This window comes from Bombina bombina, chromosome 6 (assembly GCF_027579735.1).
Source record: "Bombina bombina isolate aBomBom1 chromosome 6, aBomBom1.pri, whole genome shotgun sequence".
Taxonomy (NCBI): Eukaryota; Metazoa; Chordata; class Amphibia; order Anura; family Bombinatoridae; genus Bombina; species Bombina bombina.
The window spans coordinates 781,277,023-781,302,065 of NC_069504.1; the positions used below are offsets into that span (position 1 = coordinate 781,277,023).

General features: G+C 36.9%; 1 protein-coding gene across 1 annotated transcript in view; it reads right to left on the bottom strand.

Annotated features, from left to right (window-relative positions):
• Positions 1-25,043, bottom strand: part of CAMSAP3 (calmodulin regulated spectrin associated protein family member 3) — a 259,283-nt gene that overhangs the window by 119,624 nt on the left and 114,616 nt on the right. The window contains exon 2 of the mRNA XM_053718091.1: positions 8,072-8,325. Within this exon, the coding sequence (XP_053574066.1) occupies positions 8,072-8,325 (254 nt within the window). The remainder of the gene's footprint in view (positions 1-8,071; positions 8,326-25,043) is intronic.

A 25,043-nucleotide genomic window follows, 5' to 3' on the forward strand; every position in this document is an offset into this window, starting at 1 on the left:
GATTTTCAGACTCCTAACCAAGCCCCAACGTTTCATGAGAATACCGTCAGCTACCTTCTCCAGCTTGCTCCTGTTTGTGTAAAGGGTCTTTTCATATGCAAAAGAAGGGGGAGGGGGGGTGTCTTATTTCCCAGTTGCAGTGGGCTTTCCAGCTCCCTTTTCAACAGAGCTAAACTGAGAGCTTCTAAGTAAGTTTTTAAACAGTTTTATACTGGATTTAAGTCCCTTTTCTCATGTCATCCAACACTTTGTAGCCATTATTGTTACATTCTCTACAGCCACTATAAAGTCACGGCTCCAAGTTCCTCCCCCTCCTTTTCCCTGTTAGCAAAATCTAAGGGGGTAGCAAAAAAACATAATTTATGTAAGAACTTACCTGATAAATTAATTTCTTTCATATTAGCAAGAGTCCATGAGCTAGTGACGTATGGGATATACATTCCTACCAGGAGGGGCAAAGTTTCCCAAACCTCAAAATGCCTATAAATACACCCCTCACCACACCCACAAATCAGTTTAACGTATAGCCAAGAAGTGGGGTGATAAGAAAAAAAGTGCGAAAGCATAAAAAATAAGGAATTGGAATAATTGTGCTTTATACAAAAAAATCATAACCACCACAAAAAGGGTGGGCCTCATGGACTCTTGCTAATATGAAAGAAATGAATTTATCAGGTAAGTTCTTAAATAAATTATGTTTTCTTTCATGTAATTAGCAAGAGTCCATGAGCTAGTGACGTATGGGATAATGACTACCCAAGATGTGGATCTTCCACGCAAGAGTCACTAGAGAGGGAGGGATAAAATAAAGACAGCCAATTCCGCTGAAAATAATCCACACCCAAACTAAAGTTTAAATCTTATAATGAAAAAAACTGAAATTATAAGCAGAAGAATCAAACTGAAACAGCTGCCTGAAGTACTTTTCTACCAAAAACTGCTTCAGAAGAAAAAAACACATCAAAATGGTAGAATTTAGTAAAAGTATGCAAAGAAGACCAAGTTGCTGCTTTGCAAATCTGATCAACCGAAGCTTCATTCCTAAACGCCCAGGAAGTAGAAACTGACCTGGTAGAATGAGCTGTAATCCTTTGAGGCGGAGTTTTACCCGACTCGACATAAGCATGATGAATTAAAGATTTCAACCAAGATGCCAAAGAAATGGCAGAGGCCTTCTGACCTTTCCTAGAACTGGAAAAGATAACAAATAGACTAGAAGTCTTTCGGAAATTCTTAGTAGCTTCAACATAATATTTCAAAGCTCTAACTACATCCAAAGAATGCAATGATTTCTCCTTAGAATTCTTAGGATTAGGACATAATGAACGAACCACAATTTCTCTACTAATGTTGTTAGAATTCACAACCTTAGGTAAAAATTTAAAAGAAGTTCGCAACACCGCCTTATCCTGATGAAAAATCAGAAAAGGAGACTCACAAGAAAGAGCAGATAATTCAGAAACTCTTCTGGCAGAAGAGATGGCCAAAAGGAACAAAACTTTCCAAGAAAGTAATTTAATGTCCAATGAATGCATAGGTTCAAACGGAGGAGCTTGAAGAGCCCCCAGAACCAAATTCAAACTCCAAGGAGGAGAAATTGACTTAATGACAGGTTTTATACGAACCAAAGCTTGTACAAAACAATGAATATCAGGAAGATTAGCAATCTTTCTGTGAAAAAGAACAGAAAGAGCAGAGATTTGTCCTTTCAAGGAACTTGCAGACAAACCTTTATCCAAACCATCGTGAAGAAACTGTAAAATTCTCGGAATTCTAAAAGAATGCCAGGAAAAATGATGAGAAAGACACCAAGAAATATAAGTCTTCCAGACTCTATAATATATCTCCCTAGATACGGATTTACGAGCCTGTAACATAGTATTAATCACAGAGTCAGAGAATCAAGCGTTCAATCAAGCGTTCAATCTCCATACCTTTAAATTTAAGGATTTGAGATCCTGATGGAAAAAAGGACCTTGCGACAGAAGGTCTGGTCTTAACGGAAGAGTCCACGGTTGGCAAGAGGCCATCCGGACAAGATCCGCATACCAAAACCTGTGAGGCCATGCTGGAGCCACCAGCAGAACAAACGAGCATTCCTTCAGAATCTTGGAGATTACTCTTGGAAGAAGAACTAGAGGCGGAAAGATATAGGCAGGATGATACTTCCAAGGAAGTGACAATGCATCCACTGCTTCCGCTTGAGGATCCCTGGATCTGGACAGATACCTGGGAAGTTTCTTGTTTAGATGAGAGGCCATCAGATCTATTTCTGGAAGTCCCCATATTTGAACAATCTGAAGAAATACCTCTGGGTGAAGAGACCATTCGCCCGGATGTAATGTTTGGCGACTGAGATAATCCGCTTCCCAATTGTCTATACCTGGGATATGAACTGCAGAAACTAGACAGGAGCTGGATTCCGCCCATACCAGAATTCGAGATACTTCTTTCATGGCCAGAGGACTGTGAGTCCCTCCTTGATGATTGATGTATGCCACAGTTGTGACATTGTCTGTCTGAAAACAAATGAACTATTCTCTCTTTAGAAGAGGCCAAGACTGAAGAGCTCTGAAAATTGCACGGAGTTCCAAAATATTGATTGGTAATCTCACCTCCTGAGATTCCCAAACCCCTTGTGCTGTCAGAGACCCCCAAACAGCTCCCCAACCTGTCAGACTTGCATCTGTTGAAATTACAGTCCAGGTCGGAAGAACAAAAGAAGCCCCCTGAACTAAACGATGGTGATCTGTCCACCACGTCAGAGAGAGAGTGTCGTACAATCGGTTTTAAAGATATTAATTGAGATATCTTTGTGTAATCCCTGCACCACTGGTTCAGAATACAGAGCTGAAGAGGTCACATGTGAAAACGAGCAAAGGGGATCGCATCCGATGCAGCAGTCATAAGACCTAGAATTTCCATGCATAAGGCTACCGAAGGGAATGATTGTGATTGAAGGTTTCGACAAGCTGAGATCAATTTTAGACGTCTCTTGTCTGTCAGAGACAGAGTCATGGACACTGAATCTATCTGGAAACCTAAAAAGGTAACCCTTGTTTGAGGAATCAATGAACTTTTCGGTAAATTGATCCTCCAACCATGATCTTGAAGAAACAACACAAGTCGATTCGTATGAGATTCTGCTAAATGTGAAGACTGAGCAAGTACCAAGATATCGTCCAAATAAGGAAATACCACAATACCCTGTTCTCTGATTACAGACAGAAGGGCACCGAGAACCTTTGTAAAAATCCTTGGAGCTGTTGCTAGGCCAAACGGCAGAGCCACAAACTGGTAATGCTTGTCTAGGTAAGAGAATCTCAGAAACTGATAGTGATCTGGATGAATCGGAATATGCAGATATGCATCCTGTAAATCTATTGTGGACATATAATGCCCTTGCTGAACAAAAGGCAGAATAGTCCTTATAGTTACCATTTTGAATGTTGGTATCCTTACATAACGATTCAATATTTTTAGATCCAGAACTGGTCTGAAGGAATTCTCCTTCTTTGGTACAATGAAGAGATTTGAATAAAACCCCAGCCCCTGTTCCAGAACTGGAACTGGCATAATTACTCCAGCCAACTCTAGATCTGAAACACATTTCAGAAATGCTTGAGCCTTCGCTGGATTTACTGGGACACGGGAAAGAAAAAATCTCTTTGCAGGAGGCCTTATCTTGAAGCCAATTCTGTACCCTTCTGAAACAATGTTTTGAATCCAAAGATTGTGAATTGAATTGATCCAAATTTGTTTGAAAAAACGTAATCTGCCCCCTACCAGCTGGGCTGGAATGAGGGCCGCACCTTCATGTGGACTTGGGAGCTGGTTTTGGTTTTCTAAAAGGCTTGGACCAGACTGGAGATGGTTTCCAAACTGATACCGCTCCTGAGGGCGAAGGATCAGGCTTTTGTTCCTTATTGTGACGAAAGGAACGAAAATTATTAGACCTAAATTTACCTTTAGATTTTTTATCCTGTGGTAAAAAAGTTCCTTTCCCTCCAGTAACAGTTGAGATAATAGAATCCAACTGAGAACCAAATAATTTATTACCCTGGAAAGAAAGGGAAAGCAAAGTTAACTTAGAAGACATATCAGCATTCCAAGTTTTAAGCCATAAAGCTCTTCTAGCTAAAATAGCTAGAGACATATACCTGACATCAACTCTAATGATATCAAAGATGGCATCACAAATAAAGTTATTAGCATGTTGAAGAAGATTAACAATGCTATGAGAGTTATGATCTGTTACTTGTTGCGCTAAAGCTTCTAACCAAAAAGTTGAAGATGCAGCCACATCCGCTAAAGATATAGCAGGTCTAAGAAGATTACCTGAACATAAGTAAGCTTTTCTTAGAAAGGATTCAATCTTCCTATCTAAAGGATCCTTAAAGGAAGTACTATCTGCCGTAGGAATAGTAGTACGTTTAGCAAGAGTAGAGACAGCCCCATCAACCTTAGGGATTTTGTCCCAAAATTCTAATCTGTCAGACGGCACAGGATATAATTGCTTAAAACGTTTAGAAGGAGTAAATGAATTACCCAAATTATTCCATTCCCTGGAGATTACTTCAGAAATAGCATCAGGGACAGGAAAAACTTCTGGAATAACTACAGGAGATTTAAAAACCTTATTTAGACGTTTAGATTTAGTATCAAGAGGACCAGAATCCTCTATTTCTAATGCAATTAGGACTTCTTTAAGTAAAGAACGAATAAATTCCATTTTGAATAAATATGAAGATTTATCAGCATCAACCTCTGAGACAGAATCCTCTGAACCAGAGGAACCACTATCAGAATCAGAATGATGATGTTCATTTAAAAATTCATCTGAAAAATAAGAAGTTTTAAAAGACCTTTTACGTTTACTAGAAGGGGGAATAACAGACATAGCCTTCTTAATAGATTTAGAAACAAAATCTCTTATGTTAACAGGAACACTCTGAGTATTAGATGTTGATGGAACCACAACAGGTAATGTAACATTACTAAAGGAAATATTATCTGCATTAACAAGTTTGTCATGACATTCATTACAAACAACAGCTGGAGGAACAGATACCACAAGTTTACAACAGATACACTTAACTTTGGTAGATCCAGCACCAGGCAGCGTTTTTCCAGAAGTATCTTCTGACTCAATGTCAATCTGGGACATCTTGCAATATGTAATAGAAAAAACAACATATAAAGCAAAATTGATCAAATTCCTTAAATGACAGTTTCAGGAATGGGAAAAAATGCCAGTGAACAAGCTTCTAGCAACCAGAAGCAATAAATAATGAGACTTAAATAATGTGGAGACAAAAGTGACGCCCATATTTTTTAGCGCCAAAAAAAGACGCCCACATTAGTTGGCGCCTAAATGCTTTTGGCGCCAAAAATGACGTTACATCCGGAACGCCGACACTTTTGGCGCAAAAAAACGTCAAAAATGACGCAACTTCCGGCGACACGTATGACGCCGGAAACAGAAAAAACTTTTTGCTCCAAAAAAGTCCGCGCCAAGAATGACGCAATAAAATGAAGCATTTTCAGCCCCCGCAAGCCTAACAGCCCACAGGAAAAAAAAGTCACATTTTAAGGTAAGAAAAAAATGAATTATTCAAATGCATTATCCCAAATATGAAACTGACTGTCTGAAATAAGGAACGTTGAACATCCTGAGTCAAGGCAAATAAATGTTTGAATACAAATATTTAGAACTTTATACAAAAGTGCCCAACCATAGCTTAGAGTGTCACAGAAAATAAGACTTACTTACCCCAGGACACTCATCTACATGTAGTAGAAAGCCAAACCAGTACTGAAACGAGAATCAGTAGAGGTAATTGTATATATAAGAGTATATCGTCAATCTGAAAAGGGAGGTAAGAGATGAATCTCTACGACCGATAACAGAGAACCTATGAAATAGACCCCGTAGAAGGAGATCATTGAATTCAAATAGGCAATACTCTCTTCACATCCCTCTGACATTCACTGCACGCTGAGAGGAAAACCGGGCTCCAACTTGCTGCGGAGCGCATATCAACGTAGAATCTAGCACAAACTTACTTCACCACCTCCATAGGAGGCAAAGTTTGTAAAACTGAATTGTGGGTGTGGTGAGGGGTGTATTTATAGGCATTTTGAGGTTTGGGAAACTTTGCCCCTCCTGGTAGGAATGTATATCCCATACGTCACTAGCTCATGGACTCTTGCTAATTACATGAAAGAAATTATAGCACACCTGGCTGGAGCAGAGGTAGTAATAATGGCTACAAAGTGTATGATGACATGAGAAAAGGAACTGGAGTTTATGACAAAGTCAGTAAGTGACCTGAGGGGAGCAGGTGTGACATTACGTGGGTGTAAAAGCCACCCCCCACCCTGAGAGCTGCCGAAGTCCGTTGAGCTGAGCGTGCGCAGGCACAGTTAGTTTGTATGCGGGAAGTAAACATGCTCTTTGTTAGATTTTGCTACCGATGCGCATGAGCAACTATATCAGCGCATTCCACAGATGCTTTAGGGCCATCAGTGGAATGTGCTGATTTAGGTTGCGCATGCGCAGTATACCCAGTAGAAAAATCTAACGGGGAAGCAAAAGATGATAGAACACCAGCCTAATCCAGAGCAGATTGACCAGACAATATGAGGAAGAAATTTGATTTATTTTGGGGAAAAAGAGAAAAGCGTTAAAATAGCTAGGTTTAAAAAAAATAAAATAAATGTAAAAAACAGGGACAGGTGTCTCATCATCCAATCGCTGTCTCTAGTTCCCTCTGTCTAATGCCCCCCCCCCATTCCTCGCCTTCTCTCCTTATATCTCTCTATCTCATGACCTCATCTCTTTCTTTTCTTTGGCATTGCTTTTTGGTAATTAGAGGGCCGCTAAATGCCGCTGCGCACCACACATATGCCCAGCAGTGAAGGGGTTAATCAGGTAGCTTGTAGGGTTAATTTTAGCTTTAGTGTATAGGATTACCCTCCCACCTGACACATCCCACCCCTGATCCCTCTCAAACAGCTCTCTTCCCTCCCCCACCCTTAATGGTCATGCCCATCTTAAGTACTGGCAGAAAGTCTGCCAGTATGAAAATAAAAGGGTGTTTGTTTTTTAATGTATTTCTGCACGGTAGGATCGCCCCGTTGGGGAGGCCTGAGAACAGGTTTGAAAACCAGTGCCTTACAATGATGGACTGCTTCTTAATCTGTGTGATGGAATGACAAATTGCTAAAGCAGTTATAAAGAGTATAGATAGCCCAGGGCATAAAATGTTGTTTTGTTAAAGTTTACAGGTTCAAATCTCACTTGGAGAGAATAATATTTTTATTTGTTCTAATAAAACTCATACAAAAAAAATTACCAAAACCTTACACATTTTAAACAACTTTCCAATTTACTTATGTTATCAAGTTTGCTTCATTCTCTTGCTATTCTTTGTTGAAAAAGCAAAGCACTACTGGGAGCTAGCTGAACACACTAGGTGTGCCAGTGACAAGAGGCTTTTATGTGCATCCGCCAATCAGCAGCTAACTCTCAGTAGTGCATTGCTGCTTCTAAGCCTACCTAGGTATACTTTCAATAAAGGAACACAAAAGGAACAAAGCTAATTAGAAAACAGAATTAAATTGAAAAGTTTTTTTTTAAATAGCATGTTCAATCTAAACAATGAAAGTTTCATTCTGAGTTTACTGTGTTAGAATATGTGGTATATATATATATATATATATATATATATATATATATATATATAAATGTATTGCTCGAGTAACGTTTGGCTCCAACATGCTATATAGAAATACATTAAAGGGATAGCCTAGTCAAAATTTAACTTTCATAATTTCCATTTAGCCATCAATCTGCAAGTGCTACCCAGGATCTGAACCAAAAGTGGTCCGGCTCCTAAGCTTACATTCCTGCTTTTTCAAATAAAGATACCAAGAGAATGAATAAAAATTGATAATTGGAGTAAATTAGAAAGTTGCTTACAATTGCATGCTCTATCTGAATCATGCAAGTTTAATTTTGACTAGACTATCCCTTTAAAGACAAGAATATATCCCCATGCACACATACCATTCGGATGGGCTTTTCCTTCAGATCACTGGGCTTAATATGTTCGCCTTGAAACATTGGTGCCACCTGCTTGCGTGCCAGCAACAGCAGTAGCGCAGCATTATCACGTGGAGGAGCAGTGTCATGGGGAAAAGCGCGATGGTACGCCCTGCAGTACACATCCGCCGTCAGAAGGAGACTGATCACAGCAGGTTTCACATGTTCTTGTTCGTACTGATCAGTGTAACAGGGGGAGTACAGTTCTCCAGGAACCTCTACAAAAAGAGAGAAAGCGTTAAATATTTGTTTCATGATTGCCGTAATTTGCCAATATATAACATACTTGCAAAACTGCTGCCATATAGTGCTTGCAGACACGTGCACACTCCTAAGCTTTACCTCCTTGCTTTTCAACAAAGGATACAAAGAAAACAAAGGAAATTTGATAAAAGAAGTAAATTAGAAAGAGGTTTATAATCGTATTCTCTATCTGACATTTTATGTCCCTTTAATATAAATATCCTTTTCTTTTCACTGGTCATGTGACAGCATTACAGCAATTGACTCTCCAACTAAGGGCAAAACAAAATGGTGGAACAGTACCAGGTACCATAAAAGAATAGAAGGGGTCTGGTCACTGCCCTTACTCTAGACGATGCAGATTTAATTTGCAACACTTTTATTTTATGTAATTGGCCACTAGGTGGTGCAATTCCTTTCTCCTTCCTTCCACCACTCTGGTACCAGCAGGTGGTTCTCTCTCTACAGGCAGAACTAAAGGACAGCAGAAGATAAGGGACTGGACCTTACCTGGGCATGCAAATATGTTTTAGCATTAATATGTCCTGTTAAATGTCATTTTAAAATATAAGTCAATTTGTGTCCCTGCAACTAGCTTCCAAGAGCAGGAGGATCAGAATTTTTTTTTTGCATGTCCAGGTTGTCTAACAAAAATTGACCACAAGCAATAGCCACATAGAACCATCACCAGAACTAAATTTTACCAGCTGACTGGAAAGGATATAATGGGCGAATACTCATCAAGAAACACACAGTTTGAGCTCCAGTTACAGCTGCCTACCATCCATCTTGAAGAAAGAAGCAAGCACAAGCCACAACCTATGTAGACAACCACAAAACCAGAGAGACGGTAGGATGCTAATAGCCAATCTGGCTTCATGAACTGACACCTAATTCCAACCTAACCACAAATTTAAAGGGACAGTAAACAACTAGCGATTACAAGCAGGGCCGCCATCAGGGGGTGAATAGGGTGACTCCTGTCAGGGGCCCCATGAGGAAAGCACAACTATTACTTAAAGGGACACTGAACCCAAATTTTTTCTTTTGTAATTGAGAAAGATCATGCAATTTTAAGCAACTTTCTAATTTACTCTTATTATCAATTTTTCTTCGTTCACTTGCTATCATTATTTGAAAAAGAAGGCATCTAAGTTTTTTTTTGGTTTCATTACTCTGGACAGCACTTTTTTATTGGTGGATGAATTTATCCACCAATCAGCAAGGACAACCCAGGTTGTTCACCAAAATTGGGCCGGCTTCTAAACTTACATTCTTGCATTTCAAATAAAGATACCAAGAGAATAAAGAAAATTTGATAATAGGAGTAAATTAGAAAGTTGCTAAAAATCACGAAAGAAAATTTTTTGGGTACAGTGCCCCTTTAAATTATAAAAAATGTTTACATTTTGGCAGCCACCAGAGGGCGCTACAGCAGAGTGCTATTGAGCATGGGAAATGTCATTACAAGGAGTAAAGCATTAGCAATTGAGAGGATTTCTGAGTGTGCACTAAACCGCTATGCACAGTGTGAGACTGGCACACACTGTACGAACTGAAGTGCCAAGTCTGAGTTATGCGGCAGATCACTTTTATTTGCAGAGTAGGTAGGACTTACTTAGTAAATGTTTATTTATTTGTGCAATTTCAAATTATAACTTCAGTGTGGTAGTTGTGTGGTGGGGCCATGGGTCAATAAAAACACATTTTTTTAGCAATATGCAGCAGTGTATTTATGATTATTTGACATTGCTGTAAAAATTCTATATTTAAAACCATGCATAATGTTTCCTCCTCAATACACAAATGATAGGTGCCATTTTGGCAGATATGATTTTTTTATTTATTTATAATATATATATATATATATATATATATATATATATATATATATATATATATATATATATATATATATATATATATATATTTTTTTTTTATTATTATTACATTCCAGTTTACTGCCCCTTTATGCAAGGACTTTCCAGATGCCAGGAGGCATTTATCTAAGATTTTTACATCTGCATAAAATGTTACTCTCAGGCTAAGATTGCTTTTGAATTGTGACAGATTAACTTAACACTGTTCAGTTTACACTACAGCCGACAATTTTGAAATGCATACAAACAAGCCTAAATCTTGCATTTAACCAGATTTAAATGGTATGAGACCTAGTGCCTCAGCTTATGGTTTCACCAAGACCATATAGAGTACAGCATTTTCAAAATCCATAAGTACAGCTGACAGATGGGAACATTTACATACCAGATTTAAAGTGGTGCTCTTGGTTGGGGAAAATGGGGGGGGGGAACCCCAAACATATGTCAACCTTTCAAAAGTACTTTTCTTCATCTACCCATTCTGACAGATTTGCACATTTACAAATATGATTCTTTAAAAAGTGATCTCTTAATTTCTGCTATTTTTTTATCATGCATGTCACACACTGTTGATTTAGGGGATGGCAATGTGCAGAAATTTTACCTCTTGTGAGTGTTTTTGTGGGTGTCTGTGTTTATGTCTTTGTGCTTTTGTTGGTGTTTCTATGAGTGTGTATGTATTTTTTTTCTGTGGATTTCTCTGTGAGGGTTTGTGTGTCTGTCTTTGTGGATTTTATGTGGATGTCTCTGTGAGGGTGTGTGTGTGTGTATGTCTGTGTATTTTCTGTGGGTGCCTGTGAGTGTGTATGTCTGTGTGTATGTCTTTGTGTTTTCTGTGGGTGGCTGTGAGTGTGTATGTCTGTGTTTTCTAAGGCTCTCTCTGGGGGTGTTTCCTTGGGTGTATGTTTTTTAAAACCAATTAACAACTTATTTGCTACAGCTGTTAAAATAAAAAAAATAAAAAAAGACAAACTCAGGCTTAAAGGAGCAGTCAATGCAATAGATTTACATAATCAAATGCATGGTAACAAGACAATGCAATTGCACTTAGTCTGAACAGCAGATTTTTTTCTGACAAATTTCAAAGTTATGTCTATTTCCACTCCCCCTGTATCATGTGACAGCCATCAGCCAATCACAAATGCATACACGTATATTCTGTAAATTCTTGCACATGCTCTGTAGGAGCTGGTGACTCAAAGTGTACAAACAGTAAAAAAAGAATGTGCACATTTTGTTAATGGAAGTAAATTGGAAAGTTGTTTATAACTGCATGCTTTATCTGAATCATGAAAGTTTATTTTTGACTTGAGTGTCCCTTTAAGTATGCAGACATCAAGGCTATCATGTTAGTATAAAATAAAACATTGTTTTGCAGTTATTATGAGTTAAAGCCACATATGTAGCAGGGTTAGGCTGGATACATCTGCAGTGTTAGGCTAAAGACATCTGAAGTGGGAAAAATAAATTATTGTTGGTTTACTATGCTAACTAAACATGTTATACGAAAATCTCCGGTGTTTACGGTCCCTTTAAAGCCCTGACCATCTCTTACACAGTACTGTACTTTCTAGCATACACTTACCTGCATCACCAACCTACTTAGTCCAGTCCCTCTATCTTTACCGCTATGTTATAGATCTGTGGATGTCACTCTCTCAAATATTTTATGCATATATGTGATATAACATGATAAATAGCAGAAGCAAAGATGCTGTTAAAGGGACATGAAACCCCACATTTTTCTTTCACGACTCAGAGAATACAATTTTAAAAAAAAGTTTCCAACTTACTTCTATTATCAAATTTGCTTTGTTGGATTCTTATTCTTTGTTGAAGAGATATCTAGATAGGTAGCGTGCACTTGTATGGAGCACTACATGACAGGAAACAGTGATGCCATCTAGTGTTTTTGCTAAGGTATAACATTGTTGTAAAACTGCTGCCATATAGAGCTGAAGACACGTGCACACTCCTGAACTTACATTCCTGGTTGTTTTTTTTTAACAAAGGTTACAAAGAAAACAAAGAAAATTTGATAATAGAAGTCAATAGGAAAGTTGTTTAAAATTATATGTTATATCTGAATCAAAATGAAGCTTACATGATTCAGATAGAGCATGCAGCTTTAAGAGACTTATTTCCTATTTACTTCTATCATCAAACTGTGCAGTCTTTTAATATGCACACTTTATAAAGGCACCAGCACCTACTGAGCACGTGCAAGAGTTCACAGTGTATACTTATACGAGTCTTTGTTTAGCTGTCACATGACACAGGGGGCTGGCAAATTGGAATACATTTTTAGAATTTTAAATAAACTGGTGATTTATTTTTTTTTATTTTTTTTTTTAGTGCTACGACATTGCCTTTTTATTATGCAAATATGCTGTATTTAAAGGGGACACTAAACCCAATTTTTTTCTTTCACGATTCAGACAGAGCATGCAATTTTAAGCAACTTTCTAATTTACTCCTTTTTATCAAATTTTCTTCGTTCTCTTACTATCTTTATTTAAAAAAGCAGGAATGTGATGCATAGGAGCCGACCCATTTTTGGTTAAGAACCTGGGTTATGCTTGCTTATTGGTGGGCAAATGTAAGCCTCCAAATAAGCAAGCGTTATCTATGGTGCTGAACCTAAAATGGGCTGGCTGCTAAGATTTACATTCCTGCTTTTAAAAACAAGATAGCAATAGAACGAAGAAAAATTGATAATAGGAGTAAATTAGAAAGTTGCTTAAAATGTCATGCTCTATCTGAATCATGAAAGAAAAAAAATTGGGTTCAGTGTCCCTTAAATGGTCCTTTATGGGAAAATTTGCTCTGTTTAGAATGGATGAATAAAATCCACTTGCTATAATATGGAGACAAACAGGCAAGACAAAAAAAGAGAATTGCTCTTAGATATGTTTTACTTGCTGAATTTATAAAGGTTTTAACATATCTGTCATTATTTGCACTAAAACAATTACTCAGTGCGATTATCAAAAATGTTTACATATTTATAGGGTGTCTTACAAGCTCTGGAGTAGCCTAGTACTGCCAGACTGCCATGGTAACAGCTTTGTAAGTAATTCAATGGTTAAGTACCAGGAATTTATAATCCTGCTGGATTTATACGGCAAGAAAAAAAAATGGAGCTGATCAGATAATCCTAGATACTGATTTATAAAGCGATTTAAATACCAGGCCAGTGACACGGGACACATAATAGCAGTCACATGCAGCCTTTTACTACAGGATGAAACAAGCAGAAACCTATGTTCTATGGACATTTCCCCTACTAATAAGAGTGACACATGATGACTCAAATTGAAGGGACCTTCTCAAGATGGTTGCATCAAAGGTTACCATAGTAACGCTAGCTCATACATGTGAATGAAAGAAAAAAAAAAAACGTAGGCTACAGCTTGATAAACCAGTCTTGCTAGAGAAACAGGTTTAGGTGACATTTTCGCCTGCAGGATTAAAAGCTGAAAATCTGATATTTTTTCCCCCCCTGCTTGTTAAAAATTCAGGTCTCAACAACTACAAAGTCAGGGGGGGGTAGAATCTATAAAAAAGGTCAGTGACATACTGACCAAATAGTTTGATAAACAACAAAAATGCCTAACCTTTAGAGCATTCCACAGCACAAGTTAAAAAGACATGAACAGAGAAAGATAGTGAAGGATTTTATACCAAATATTTTGTTTGAACAGGAATAAGACACAATAAATTATTACTGTACATTCACAAATATATCATGGGTCAGTGATAGGGTTGCCAGCTCCCCTAAATAGTCTGTGGGTTCACTCAATGCCCCCCACCAAAGCTCTACGTTAGACTTCAATCTTCACCCCTACCATTTACATGTACTAAGCAGTAATTTCTACCCCTTGGCTGCCTGCCAGTAACATAAAATCAATAATTGATGTACCTCTTTGGTTGGCAGTAACACATCTAGAACAGTAGAGATTAAATCCACTTGACTGCCCCTCACATTTTTCTGCTCCATATTTGCAATGCATTGAGACATAATTGGCCATTTACATTAAACTCAGGACATTTAACCCCTTAAGGGCCAGGTCTTTTAATGCGGATTTCTGGTTAGCGGAAGGGTGGAGGGTACAATAGTGCGGTCCCGCTGCTCTCAGCATGACCGGCACAATTGTTAGCAAGGAAACCCTTAATGATTGGCGATATACATGGTATGTTGCAGTCTTTAAGGGGTTAAAAACTGGGCATTTTGTCAAGATTTTACTGGACAGCCTGCTAAAATACTGGACTGTCCCGCTGAATACTGGACACCTGGCAACATTATTCAGTGATGAACAATTAACACTATGACCTCACTGGTTGCGGCTCTCATTTTCATCCAAAGCAGGAATATAAGCAATATCTTTACCCCAATAAAAAAAAAAAAAAAACACACTACAATACACCAGCTCTCTTGATCCTACTTCTCTCATTAACTCACGCTTTTCATTCTCTGTGAATTTAAACGGAATGATTGGCTCACCCATGGGCATTGATATTTCGTCAACAAATCTAGAGAACGAAACTAATTTGATAAGAGAAATAAATTGGAATGTTGCTTAAAATTGTATTCTCTATCTGAATCATGAAAGAAAAAATGTGGGTTCCATGTCCCTTTAAAGGAATATTAAAATCAAAGTAGATAAATATATATTTTTGAAATGTTTAAACAGCACTCCTTCATATGTATTATTTAGATTAATAGAATTTTCTTTACCTTTAAAGTGAAGCTAGTAAAAAAAAAAAAAAAAAAAAGTTGTCTAATTATATTTATATACTTCTTATAGCTGCAATATTGATACTGGATGTTTTGTAAAGTCCAGGTCTCTTACCACAGTCCATATTTGTCAAGAGAACACAATATATTAATATTTTACATAATATTAAAGGGCCAGAATAGTGGTAAAATGACACGCTCTAATCCGTTGGATCATGTAACTAACACTAGTGACACTATAATTGTAATCCTTATTAAAGTGCATTCCGCTTGTGACCTGTAGTGCTTTGACTATGTGTTTAACTCCTTTGTGGGGATTAAAACACATAGCATTACGTTGAAATTACATGCTATATTGGATTTTAACACTGCAATGACCCTTTAAGAACTATCTACTTGAAACATATTTAATTAAATGCGTTCATTTGTGCCATTACACAAACTTCGGCCTTGAAAATAAAAATCAAAAAATTGTTATTACATATTGGAACTTCAGTGGAACTTGTATTTTCTAATGTACTGCTGTATCTAAGTGGTATAAATGGACATATAGTGTAAAAATTAAAGGAATAGTGATCAATAAATAAATTGCAGATAGAATTAAAAAAACACTATATATATATATATATATATATATACATATATATATATACATATATATATATATATATATACACACACACATATATATATATATATATATATATATATATATATATACACACACATATATATATATATATATATATATACACACACATATATATATATATATATATATATATATATATATATATACACACACATATATATATATATATATATATATATATATATATATACACACACACATTTGTTTACTGATTATTATGTCCCTTGTCCCTTTAAGTACATTTACATAGAGGACAAATACATATGTGCATCAGGAGAAGCACATATATCTCTGTACATACACTATGGGGGGGTTGATATTATGATCGAAGGAAGAGATACAGTGTGTCACTCGGAGTGAAAGTGTTGAAAGCTATGAGTGTTGTATTTAGACTTCCCCTGGAATGATTATTAGCGACTGATGAACTTTGATCTTGTTCAAAGAATGGAACTCAAGGGCACTGCCACAACGAAAACAGGTTGAGTGCTGAAAAACAAATACATTTTGCCCCCGAGCAATACAGGGGAGAGGCTAGGCGGGAATACAGTAAACGGAAAATGTAATTTAAAAAGAGAAATACTAGCACTAACTGTGCTGCGTTTACTTGTGTGGTAGGCATGGCAGCTACCAAACATAGGTGTACAAATGATATAAGAATGTGCAATTTGTTTACACACCAGTGTTATGAGATACGTAAAAGCTTGTTTGCATTAGTGTTTGCGTACATTTGTACGTTGTTACTCTACAGTAGAAGTATAGGCAAACAGCTGTTAAAGAGATATTGTACACTAGATTTTTCTTTGAAATGTTTAGTAGATGATCCATTTATACAGCCCATCTGGGAGTGTTTTTGTAACAACGTATAGTTTTGCTTATTTTTTAATATTATTGTGCTGATTTTCAGACTCCTAACCAAGCCCCAAATATTTAGATGTATACTGAAGTCTACAGATTCCTGCGGCTCCTGTTAGTATATTCTGTGTTTTCATATGCAGGAAAGGGGGGGTCTGCTCTTCCGGTTTTCCCAGCCCCAATTACTGGGTGTCCCAGCCTAACATCATCAACAGTGCTAAACAGAGTTTCTAAGTAAGTTTTTAAAAGGTTTTATATTGGATTTTTAGATCAATATCTGTGCATATTCTTCTTTATAGTAGTGACTATTACATGAAGTTATGTGAAAATTGGTGCGTACTGTCCGTTTAACTAACGGAAGCTGCGGAATCTGTGGGTGTTCTACAAAATTAATGAAAATAATATTAATACATAATACTATTGCAATGATATTATATATTATATATGAAGGATATACTCAAACTAAAAGTGCACGGATTAATTTTATAAGAAGTTCATAAAAATGATTCCTGTATTTATTCTTTCTTGTCGAAGTTGTTTGGAACTTTAAAAATACCGGTAATGACAGTAAAATACTGGCTAGGTACCAACTCTAAAGAAACGTTGCATTGCTAAAACCATTAACCGCTATCAGAGAGTTCCAGTTCATATTGGCTTCAAGATGAAGGGTCTTTGTGATACTAACATTTTTTTTTTTAAAAAATAAATGTTTTCATAAATGCGCAGCAATTAACTACTGTAAGTTAGTTGAACACACCTGGTGAGCCAATGACTAGAGGTACAATATGTGTGGTTAGCTCTAATTACCAGTTAGCTCCCAGCAGTGCTTTGCTGCTCCTGTACCTATCTAGAATAATAAAAAATTCCAAAAGAATAAAGCAAATTTGATAATAAAAGTAATTTGAAAAGAATTGCATGCTCTATCTAAATATGCAACAATTGGTTAGATCTGTGTACACAGACTTACAATTAGCCTTTCAGTGCCCACAAACAAGGGAGATAAGATAAACACATGTATTAGGGTTTTCAAGAGGTTTATTACTAGTTGTCACCTTGTTAGCACAATGTTTTCAAGTATAAAAACATTTATTTTGCATGTAGATCTTTTGCAGTTCAGTGCATTTCTGCTGATATATTATCAGTGTGTATATATATATAAAAAAACATGATTTTAATTTCCCTTTAAAGGAACAGTGTACTCTAATATTTTTTCCCCTTTAATGTGTTTCCCATTATCCATTGTATGTACCGTAATGTATTAAATTGTTTACAAATAGTTCCTTTATCTTTATTTTCTCATTAGAAATAACTGATTTTGCCTATTGAATCCCAACCATACTGGACATTTCTGAAATTAAGTTATGGTTACAAAAAAAAAAAAAAAAAAAAAACAACACAACAACATGTAAACAAGAAGGTTTAGATAAAATAATGCTCCCATTGGGGGGTCTATAACAGAGAGGTACTAAAATGCATAGCTGTCAACATTTGAAAAAAATTCCAGGGATGCTTTGGATCATAGCCACACCCATTTAAGGATTGTATAGCTCCGCCCACTCCAATCCACCTCAAAACAAGCACGTAAAAATACTAGTAGTATAATTTAGCCATACTGATTGCTTAAAGGGTTAGGGAAAAATTATATTTTAATGATTCAGACAGACTATGTAATTTTTAAATTCACTTATTATCAAAATTGACTTTGTTCTCTTGGGTACTCTCTAAATTCTGGCCTTTGTGTATATAATAATAAAGAAGATAAGGAGGATTATGTGTAAATAATTAGATACTATAATGAGGTATTATTGCCCTACAAGATCAGCCCACTGTATTGGGCTGTGGTTTCAGTTAGCAGAAACTGTTATTTCATACACAAAAATATACCTAAATGAACAATTCCCCATACATTTTAAACCCTACAGCTGGTATAACAAGCAATTTTAAAACACATTAATGAGTATACTGCCATTAAGTATTTTAATAAAGTCTAACAAAGGTTACATATAAAGGACAGTTTTGCGGTCAATGTCCTTTGATGGACCAAACCTATCATTTCATGAACAGTCATCCATTCAAATTGCTGCAGTCCTTTGAACTGTGAACCTGTTTGTTTAGCCTCAATCATAGCAGCCGGTCTGTAAAGACCAATATTTACCAAGAATAAGAAGACCTACACAGTGAGACAAAACTCTTAAAGGGACACTAAAGTCAAAATTAAACTTTCATGATTCAGATAGAGCATTCAGTTTTAAGAGAACTTTCCAATTTACTTCCATTATCTAATTTTGCAGTCTATTTATATGAACACTTTCTGAGGCATCAGCTACTACTGAGCATGTGCACACGTTCACTGGGTATTGGAATACTAGTCTGTGATTGGCTGATAGCTGTCAAATGATACAGGGGGGCAGCAAATATGGGGGTGTATCTATTGCTTATTTGTAATTGAGAGTGTTACTGTATTGTCTTTATTATGCAGTTGATAATTATGCAATTCTACTGTATTTAAATGGTCCTTTAAATTATGATATTATTTTATGCTACATATTCATTATAAATAAGATTTTAAATTAAGAGGTTTTCTCCATTTGGTGACTATATTCCTAGAAAAATAGATTTATTAGCTTTTCCCATTGTGTTATTCAAACGCCCTTTGTAGGCCCAAACCTATGATTTCATGACCAGTCATCCACTGACATAACAATCCCTTTGAACTGTGTACCTGTTTGCTTAGTCCTAATCTCAGCAGCCCATCTCTGGAAAGACCTAGATTCACTAGAAATAAAAACAGCAAATCAAATGTCTCAAGTTATTTTATGTTAACTATTCATTAAAAAAAAAACAAGAAAAATCTTTCATGCTCTCCAGAATGTAGAATAATACAGGGATTCAACACGTTTCTCATTTTTCAATATATAAATGTATTTATTATTATCAAGGTGAGTCTATTAAATATAACTAACTAGGGGCAGGTATAAATAAGCATACATACATACATACTAGGTATAAGCAAATGTTTTGCAACATTCAAAAAATGAAACAAATTTGAACACATTAGTTCATTTGTTTCAAATGTTCTACAACATTCTAACATTCGTTTAATGTAATAGTATTTCTAATGCTTTCTTTCAAAGGAATGTTCGATTAACAAATTTTCTAATTCGATTTGAATAATGCAATATTCTAATTTGAAAAATTTGAATACATTTGAAGAGAGCATTAGAAATAATATTACAAATATAATATTCAAAATAGAAACCTTCAAATGTATATATTTGTATCTATTATCTATCCATTTACTAAATTCCCTACCACATGAACCATTAAACTTCTAAATAGTATTTGATAAATCGAATGTTACATTCAAAATTTCAAATGTGGATATTCAATCTAATTATGAGCATTCGAAAACAAAAGTAACATTCAAAAACCAGAAACATTTGAATTTTAATGGATTTTCATTCTTATCAACATTCCATTGTCCAAAACGAATGTCCACAAGACTATTCATTCTATCAAATGAATGGTACTTTAAGAAAATGTGCCCATCCCTAATACACCCATAGATAGATAGATAGACAGATAGATAGATAGAGACACACACACACACCCTTTTTAAGAGTATTTAACTGCAAGATCAGTTTAATTTCCACCCTTCTGGAAAAATGCAGGAGCACTAAAACAGATTACATATCCCTTTAATGAATTTACTTTCCGTTTTCCAATTTACTTCCATTAACAAAATGTGCAGTGTCTTTTTATATTTACCATTTGAATCACCAGATCCTACTGAGCATGTGCAAGAGTTGACAGAATATACATATAGGCATTTGTGATTGGCTGATGGCTGTCACATGATACAGGAGTGGAAATTTACATAACTTTGAAATTTGTCAGAAAAATAAAATCTACTACTCATTTGAAGTTCAGACTAAGTGCTATTGAATTGTCTTGTTATCATGCATTTGTTAATTATGCAAATCTATTAACTTATTTATTTACTGGTCCTTTAACTTGTTCTATTAAATTTATTATTCACAGAAAAATAGAGCTTGTTTGACTGTCCATGTGTCAAATATTTTGGAGCTGTGCTTTGTTGGCACATGCAAAACATCAACATACACGTCACAAAATGACTCAACATTAGCTCAGTAATTTAAGGGATCAGGTTTAAAGACGATATACCTGTTTGTTTATTGCAAATATAATGTAGTCATCTGATGTCTAGTAATCACTTGCATTATCACACAGTAAAAGTTTTGTTTTTGTTTAAGCGTTTTATCAATTTGTACAGAAATTAGTACTGACTTCTCCACTGCTCGTCAGCAATGTCTTTATAAATTTGACACACTTGTAAGCACGCTGTCAAACTGAAGAAGGGTGGTGTTGTAGATTAACTATTCTGCACTAGAAGTTTTCTCAACTACAAATTACTTCTCATGCAACCACACCCCCAAATGTTATATTGACCATTAAATATGTATGGCTTTCAAATTTGTTCTTTAAATGCTATAGTTTCCTTATGCAAATAAAACCAAAACATCTCCCTAGCACGTTTCTTTATAAAGGCAATATCAGCATGGTACTTTTAGATGTTAACTCATAAGGAAATATCACAGTAAATAAAAACTTAGATTTCTTACAGCAGCAAGAAATTGACTCCCACATGGCCAAGAAATAAAAAATAGATAAGCAGTGTGTGTAGCAATGATATATAAAGAACCTGAAGAGGGAGCAATGATATATAAAGAACCTGAAGAGGGAGCTTTAGAGTGCAGTGGCTTCTGCCACTCTATGGTAAAACTCTATGATAAACGAAATGCTGTATATTAAAAAAAAGACTGTTTGAGCACAAACAGAGTGTATCTATGTTAGGATAGAAATCCTTCAAACAGTGTATGCCCCTAATCTTAAAGTGGTTAAACACACAGTAGAAATACTGCTCAGTGCACTGGTGGTCCCAACCTAGACGCACCACTGATCCAATAAGTTAACAACTTTCCAATTTTCTTCGGTTATCAAAATGTGCTTCTTTCTCTTGCTATCCTTTGTTAGAGGAGCAATACGCTACTGAGAGCTACGCTAGCTGATCATATTAGGGGAACCAATGACGAGAAGCATATGTGTGCATCCACCAATCAGCAGATAGCTACTAGTAGTGCCTTTCTAGGTATGCTTTTCAACAAGGGGTTTCCTATTATATCCTCTGGGAGAGCCTTCTCCAATTGAAAAGGTCAGTTTCAGACATTTCCATGGGAACTCCATAACATAATCAGACAATCTACTAATGGTTCTGAAAATATTACATCTTAAAATTAAGGTTAATTCCAGGATAACTGATGAAAAGAACAAAAAAAACCTATATAGACAAATCTGAAGCACATACAAACATGCACTCTTGATAAAACGTTTCAATATAATTTTAATCTGTTAAACTTCTTGAGTGTTGATATATACTGTGAGATTACCCCCATTTTCACTTCAGGTGTGTGGAGTATGACTCCTACGCATCCTCTATATGCATGGCCTTTCTTGTCCTCTAGAGCAGTGGTCTCAAATTATCAGCCCTGGGGCCATATGTGGCCCTCAACATAGTTTAATCTGGCCCTCCCTTGTTTATTAGGTAAATTATTAATTTGGCCCTTCAATTTTTTTTTACTGTTCTAAGAGGTGAAACAAGTTGATGTTCTACATAGGCACTCACAAGATAAAAAAAGACAAGCGTGTATTGTCCAGTGTAGACTCCCATTATGCACTGCTTGGATAATGTCACTTTTTATTCAGTTCCATAATGATCACTTTAATTGGCACTTACAAGATAAATATATAGTGTGTAAATGTTTTGTGGACTACAGCTCCTACCATGAACTACTACTTGAGTAAATGTAATTTCCATTTTCTAGTATATCCAGTTTCAGAGCACTCCCTCTGTTCAATTGGCCCCCATTGGGAGAAGAACATTTGACCAGTGGCCCCTGGATACAATGAGCTTGATACCCCTGCTCTAGAGTCTTTATTCCAAAAGACTGGGAAATGACTTTAGACAGCAGATGAAAATGCTTTGCTACTGAATAAACTCAGGAGAAGTGTTTTGGTACAACAGCATTTTCAAGAAAACCTGAAGAATACAGAAGTGAAATTCCCCGGAGCAATGAAGCAGTAGTGTCCTATTTTAAACTGGAGGGAGGCATTTAAAACTTTTCAGCAAATTCCAAAAGCCAAGCGGATTTGCGGTCTACTATACTTTTTGTTAACCTTCTTTGGTTGTCCTTCTGAGAGTGAGAAGACATAACAGGGATTAATGATCTCCTAACCCAAAGTTAGGGAGTACCAGTTATAGTTCTGACAATTTATGACCTCAGTCATCAGGTCAAGTCAAGTGAGCTCTCTGCCAGTTTACATTACCAAAAAGGATTTCAGTAGACACTTCCCAATATAATGGATTTTATTTCTAGCTTTTATATTTACTCTTTTTCTTCTTATCCTTCAAGGTTAGTTGAAATATTTAACATGGTAAAGCAGAAGTAATGGGAATGCTGCCATAATGTCACGGAAGATTACAAGACTTCTCTTCTTTATCTAGACCTTCTCATAAAAACATAATTTATGCTTACCTGATAAATTCCTTTCTCCTGTAGTGTAGTCAGTCCACGGGTCATCCATTACTTATGGGATTATATCTCCTCCCTAACAGGAAGTGCAAGAGGATCACCCAAGCAGAGCTGCTATATAGCTCCTCCCCTCTACGTCATACCCAGTCATTCGACCGAAACCAAACGAGAAAGGAGAAACTATAGGGTGCAGTGGTGACTGGAGTTTAATTTAAAATTTAGACTTGCCGTAAAAACAGGGCGGGCCGTGGACTGACTACACTACAGGAGAAAGGAATTTATCAGGTAAGCATAAATTATGTTTTCTCCTGTTAAGTGTAGTCAGTCCACGGGTCATCCATTACTTATGGGATACCAATACCAAAGCTAAAAGTACACGGATGACGGGAGGGACAGGCAGGATCTTTACACGGAAGGAACCACTGCCTGAAGAACCTTTCTCCCAAAAACAGCCTCCGAAGAAGCAAAAGTGTCAAATTTGTAAAATTTCGAAAAGGTGTGAAGTGGAGACCAAGTTGCAGCCTTGCAAATCTGTTCAACAGAGGCCTCATTTTTAAAGGCCCAAGTGGAAGCCACAGCTCTAGTAGAATGAGCTGTAATTCTTTCAGGAGGCTGCTGTCCAGCAGTCTCATAGGCTAAACGTATTATGCTACGAAGCCAGAAAGAGAGAGAGGTAGCCGAAGCTTTTTGACCTCTCCTCTGTCCAGAATAAACGACAAACAGGGAAGAAGTTTGGCGAAAATCTTTAGTTGCCTGCAAATAAAATTTCAGGGCACGGACGACGTCCAGATTGTGCAGAAGTCGTTCCTTCTTTGAAGAAGGGTTAGGGCACAATGATGGAACAACAATCTCTTGATTGATATTCCTGTTAGTGACTACCTTAGGTAAGAACCCAGGTTTAGTACGCAGAACTACCTTGTCTGAATGAAAAATCAGATAAGGAGAATCACAATGTAAGGCCGATAACTCAGAGACTCTTCGAGCCGAGGAAATAGCCATTAAAAACAGAACTTTCCAAGATAACAGCTTGATATCAATGGAATGAAGGGGTTCAAACGGAACACCCTGTAAAACGTTAAGAACTAAGTTTAAGCTCCACGGCGGAGCAACAGTTTTAAACACAGGCTTAATCCTGGCCAAAGCCTGACAAAAAGCCTGACAAAAAGCCTGAACGTCTGGAACTTCTGACAGACGTTTGTGTAAAAGGATGGACGGAGCTGAGATCTGTCCCTTTAACGAACTAGCAGATAAACCCTTTTCTAAACCTTCTTGTAGAAAAGACAATATCCTAGGAATCCTAACCTTACTCCATGAGTAACTCTTGGATTCGCACCAATGCAAGTATTTACGCCATATTTTATGGTAAATTTTCCTGGTAACAGGTTTCCTAGCCTGTATTAAGGTATCAATCACTGACTCCGAGAATCCACGCTTTGATAGAATCAAGCGTTCAATCTCCATGCAGTCAGCCTCAGAGAAATTAGATTTGGATGTTTGAAAGGACCCTGAATCAGAAGGTCCTGTCTCAGAGGCAGAGACCATGGTGGACAGGACGACATGTCCACTAGATCTGCATACCAGGTCCTGCGTGGCCACGCAGGCGCTATTAGAATCACTGATGCTCTCTCCTGTTTGATCCTGGCAATCAATCGAGGAAGCATCGGGAAGGGTGGAAACACATAAGCCATGTTGAAGACCCAAGGTGCTGTCAGAGCATCTATAAGAACCGCTCCCGGGTCCCTGGACCTGGATCCGTAACAAGGAAGCTTGGCGTTCTGGCGAGACGCCATGAGATCCAGATCTGGTTTGCCCCAACGCCGAAGCAGTTGGGCAAATACCTCCGGATGAAGTTCCCACTCCCCCGGATGAAAAGTCTGGCGACTTAGGAAATCCGCCTCCCAGTTCTCCACGCCTGGGATGTGGATCGCTGACAGGTGGCAAGAGTGAGACTCTGCCCAGC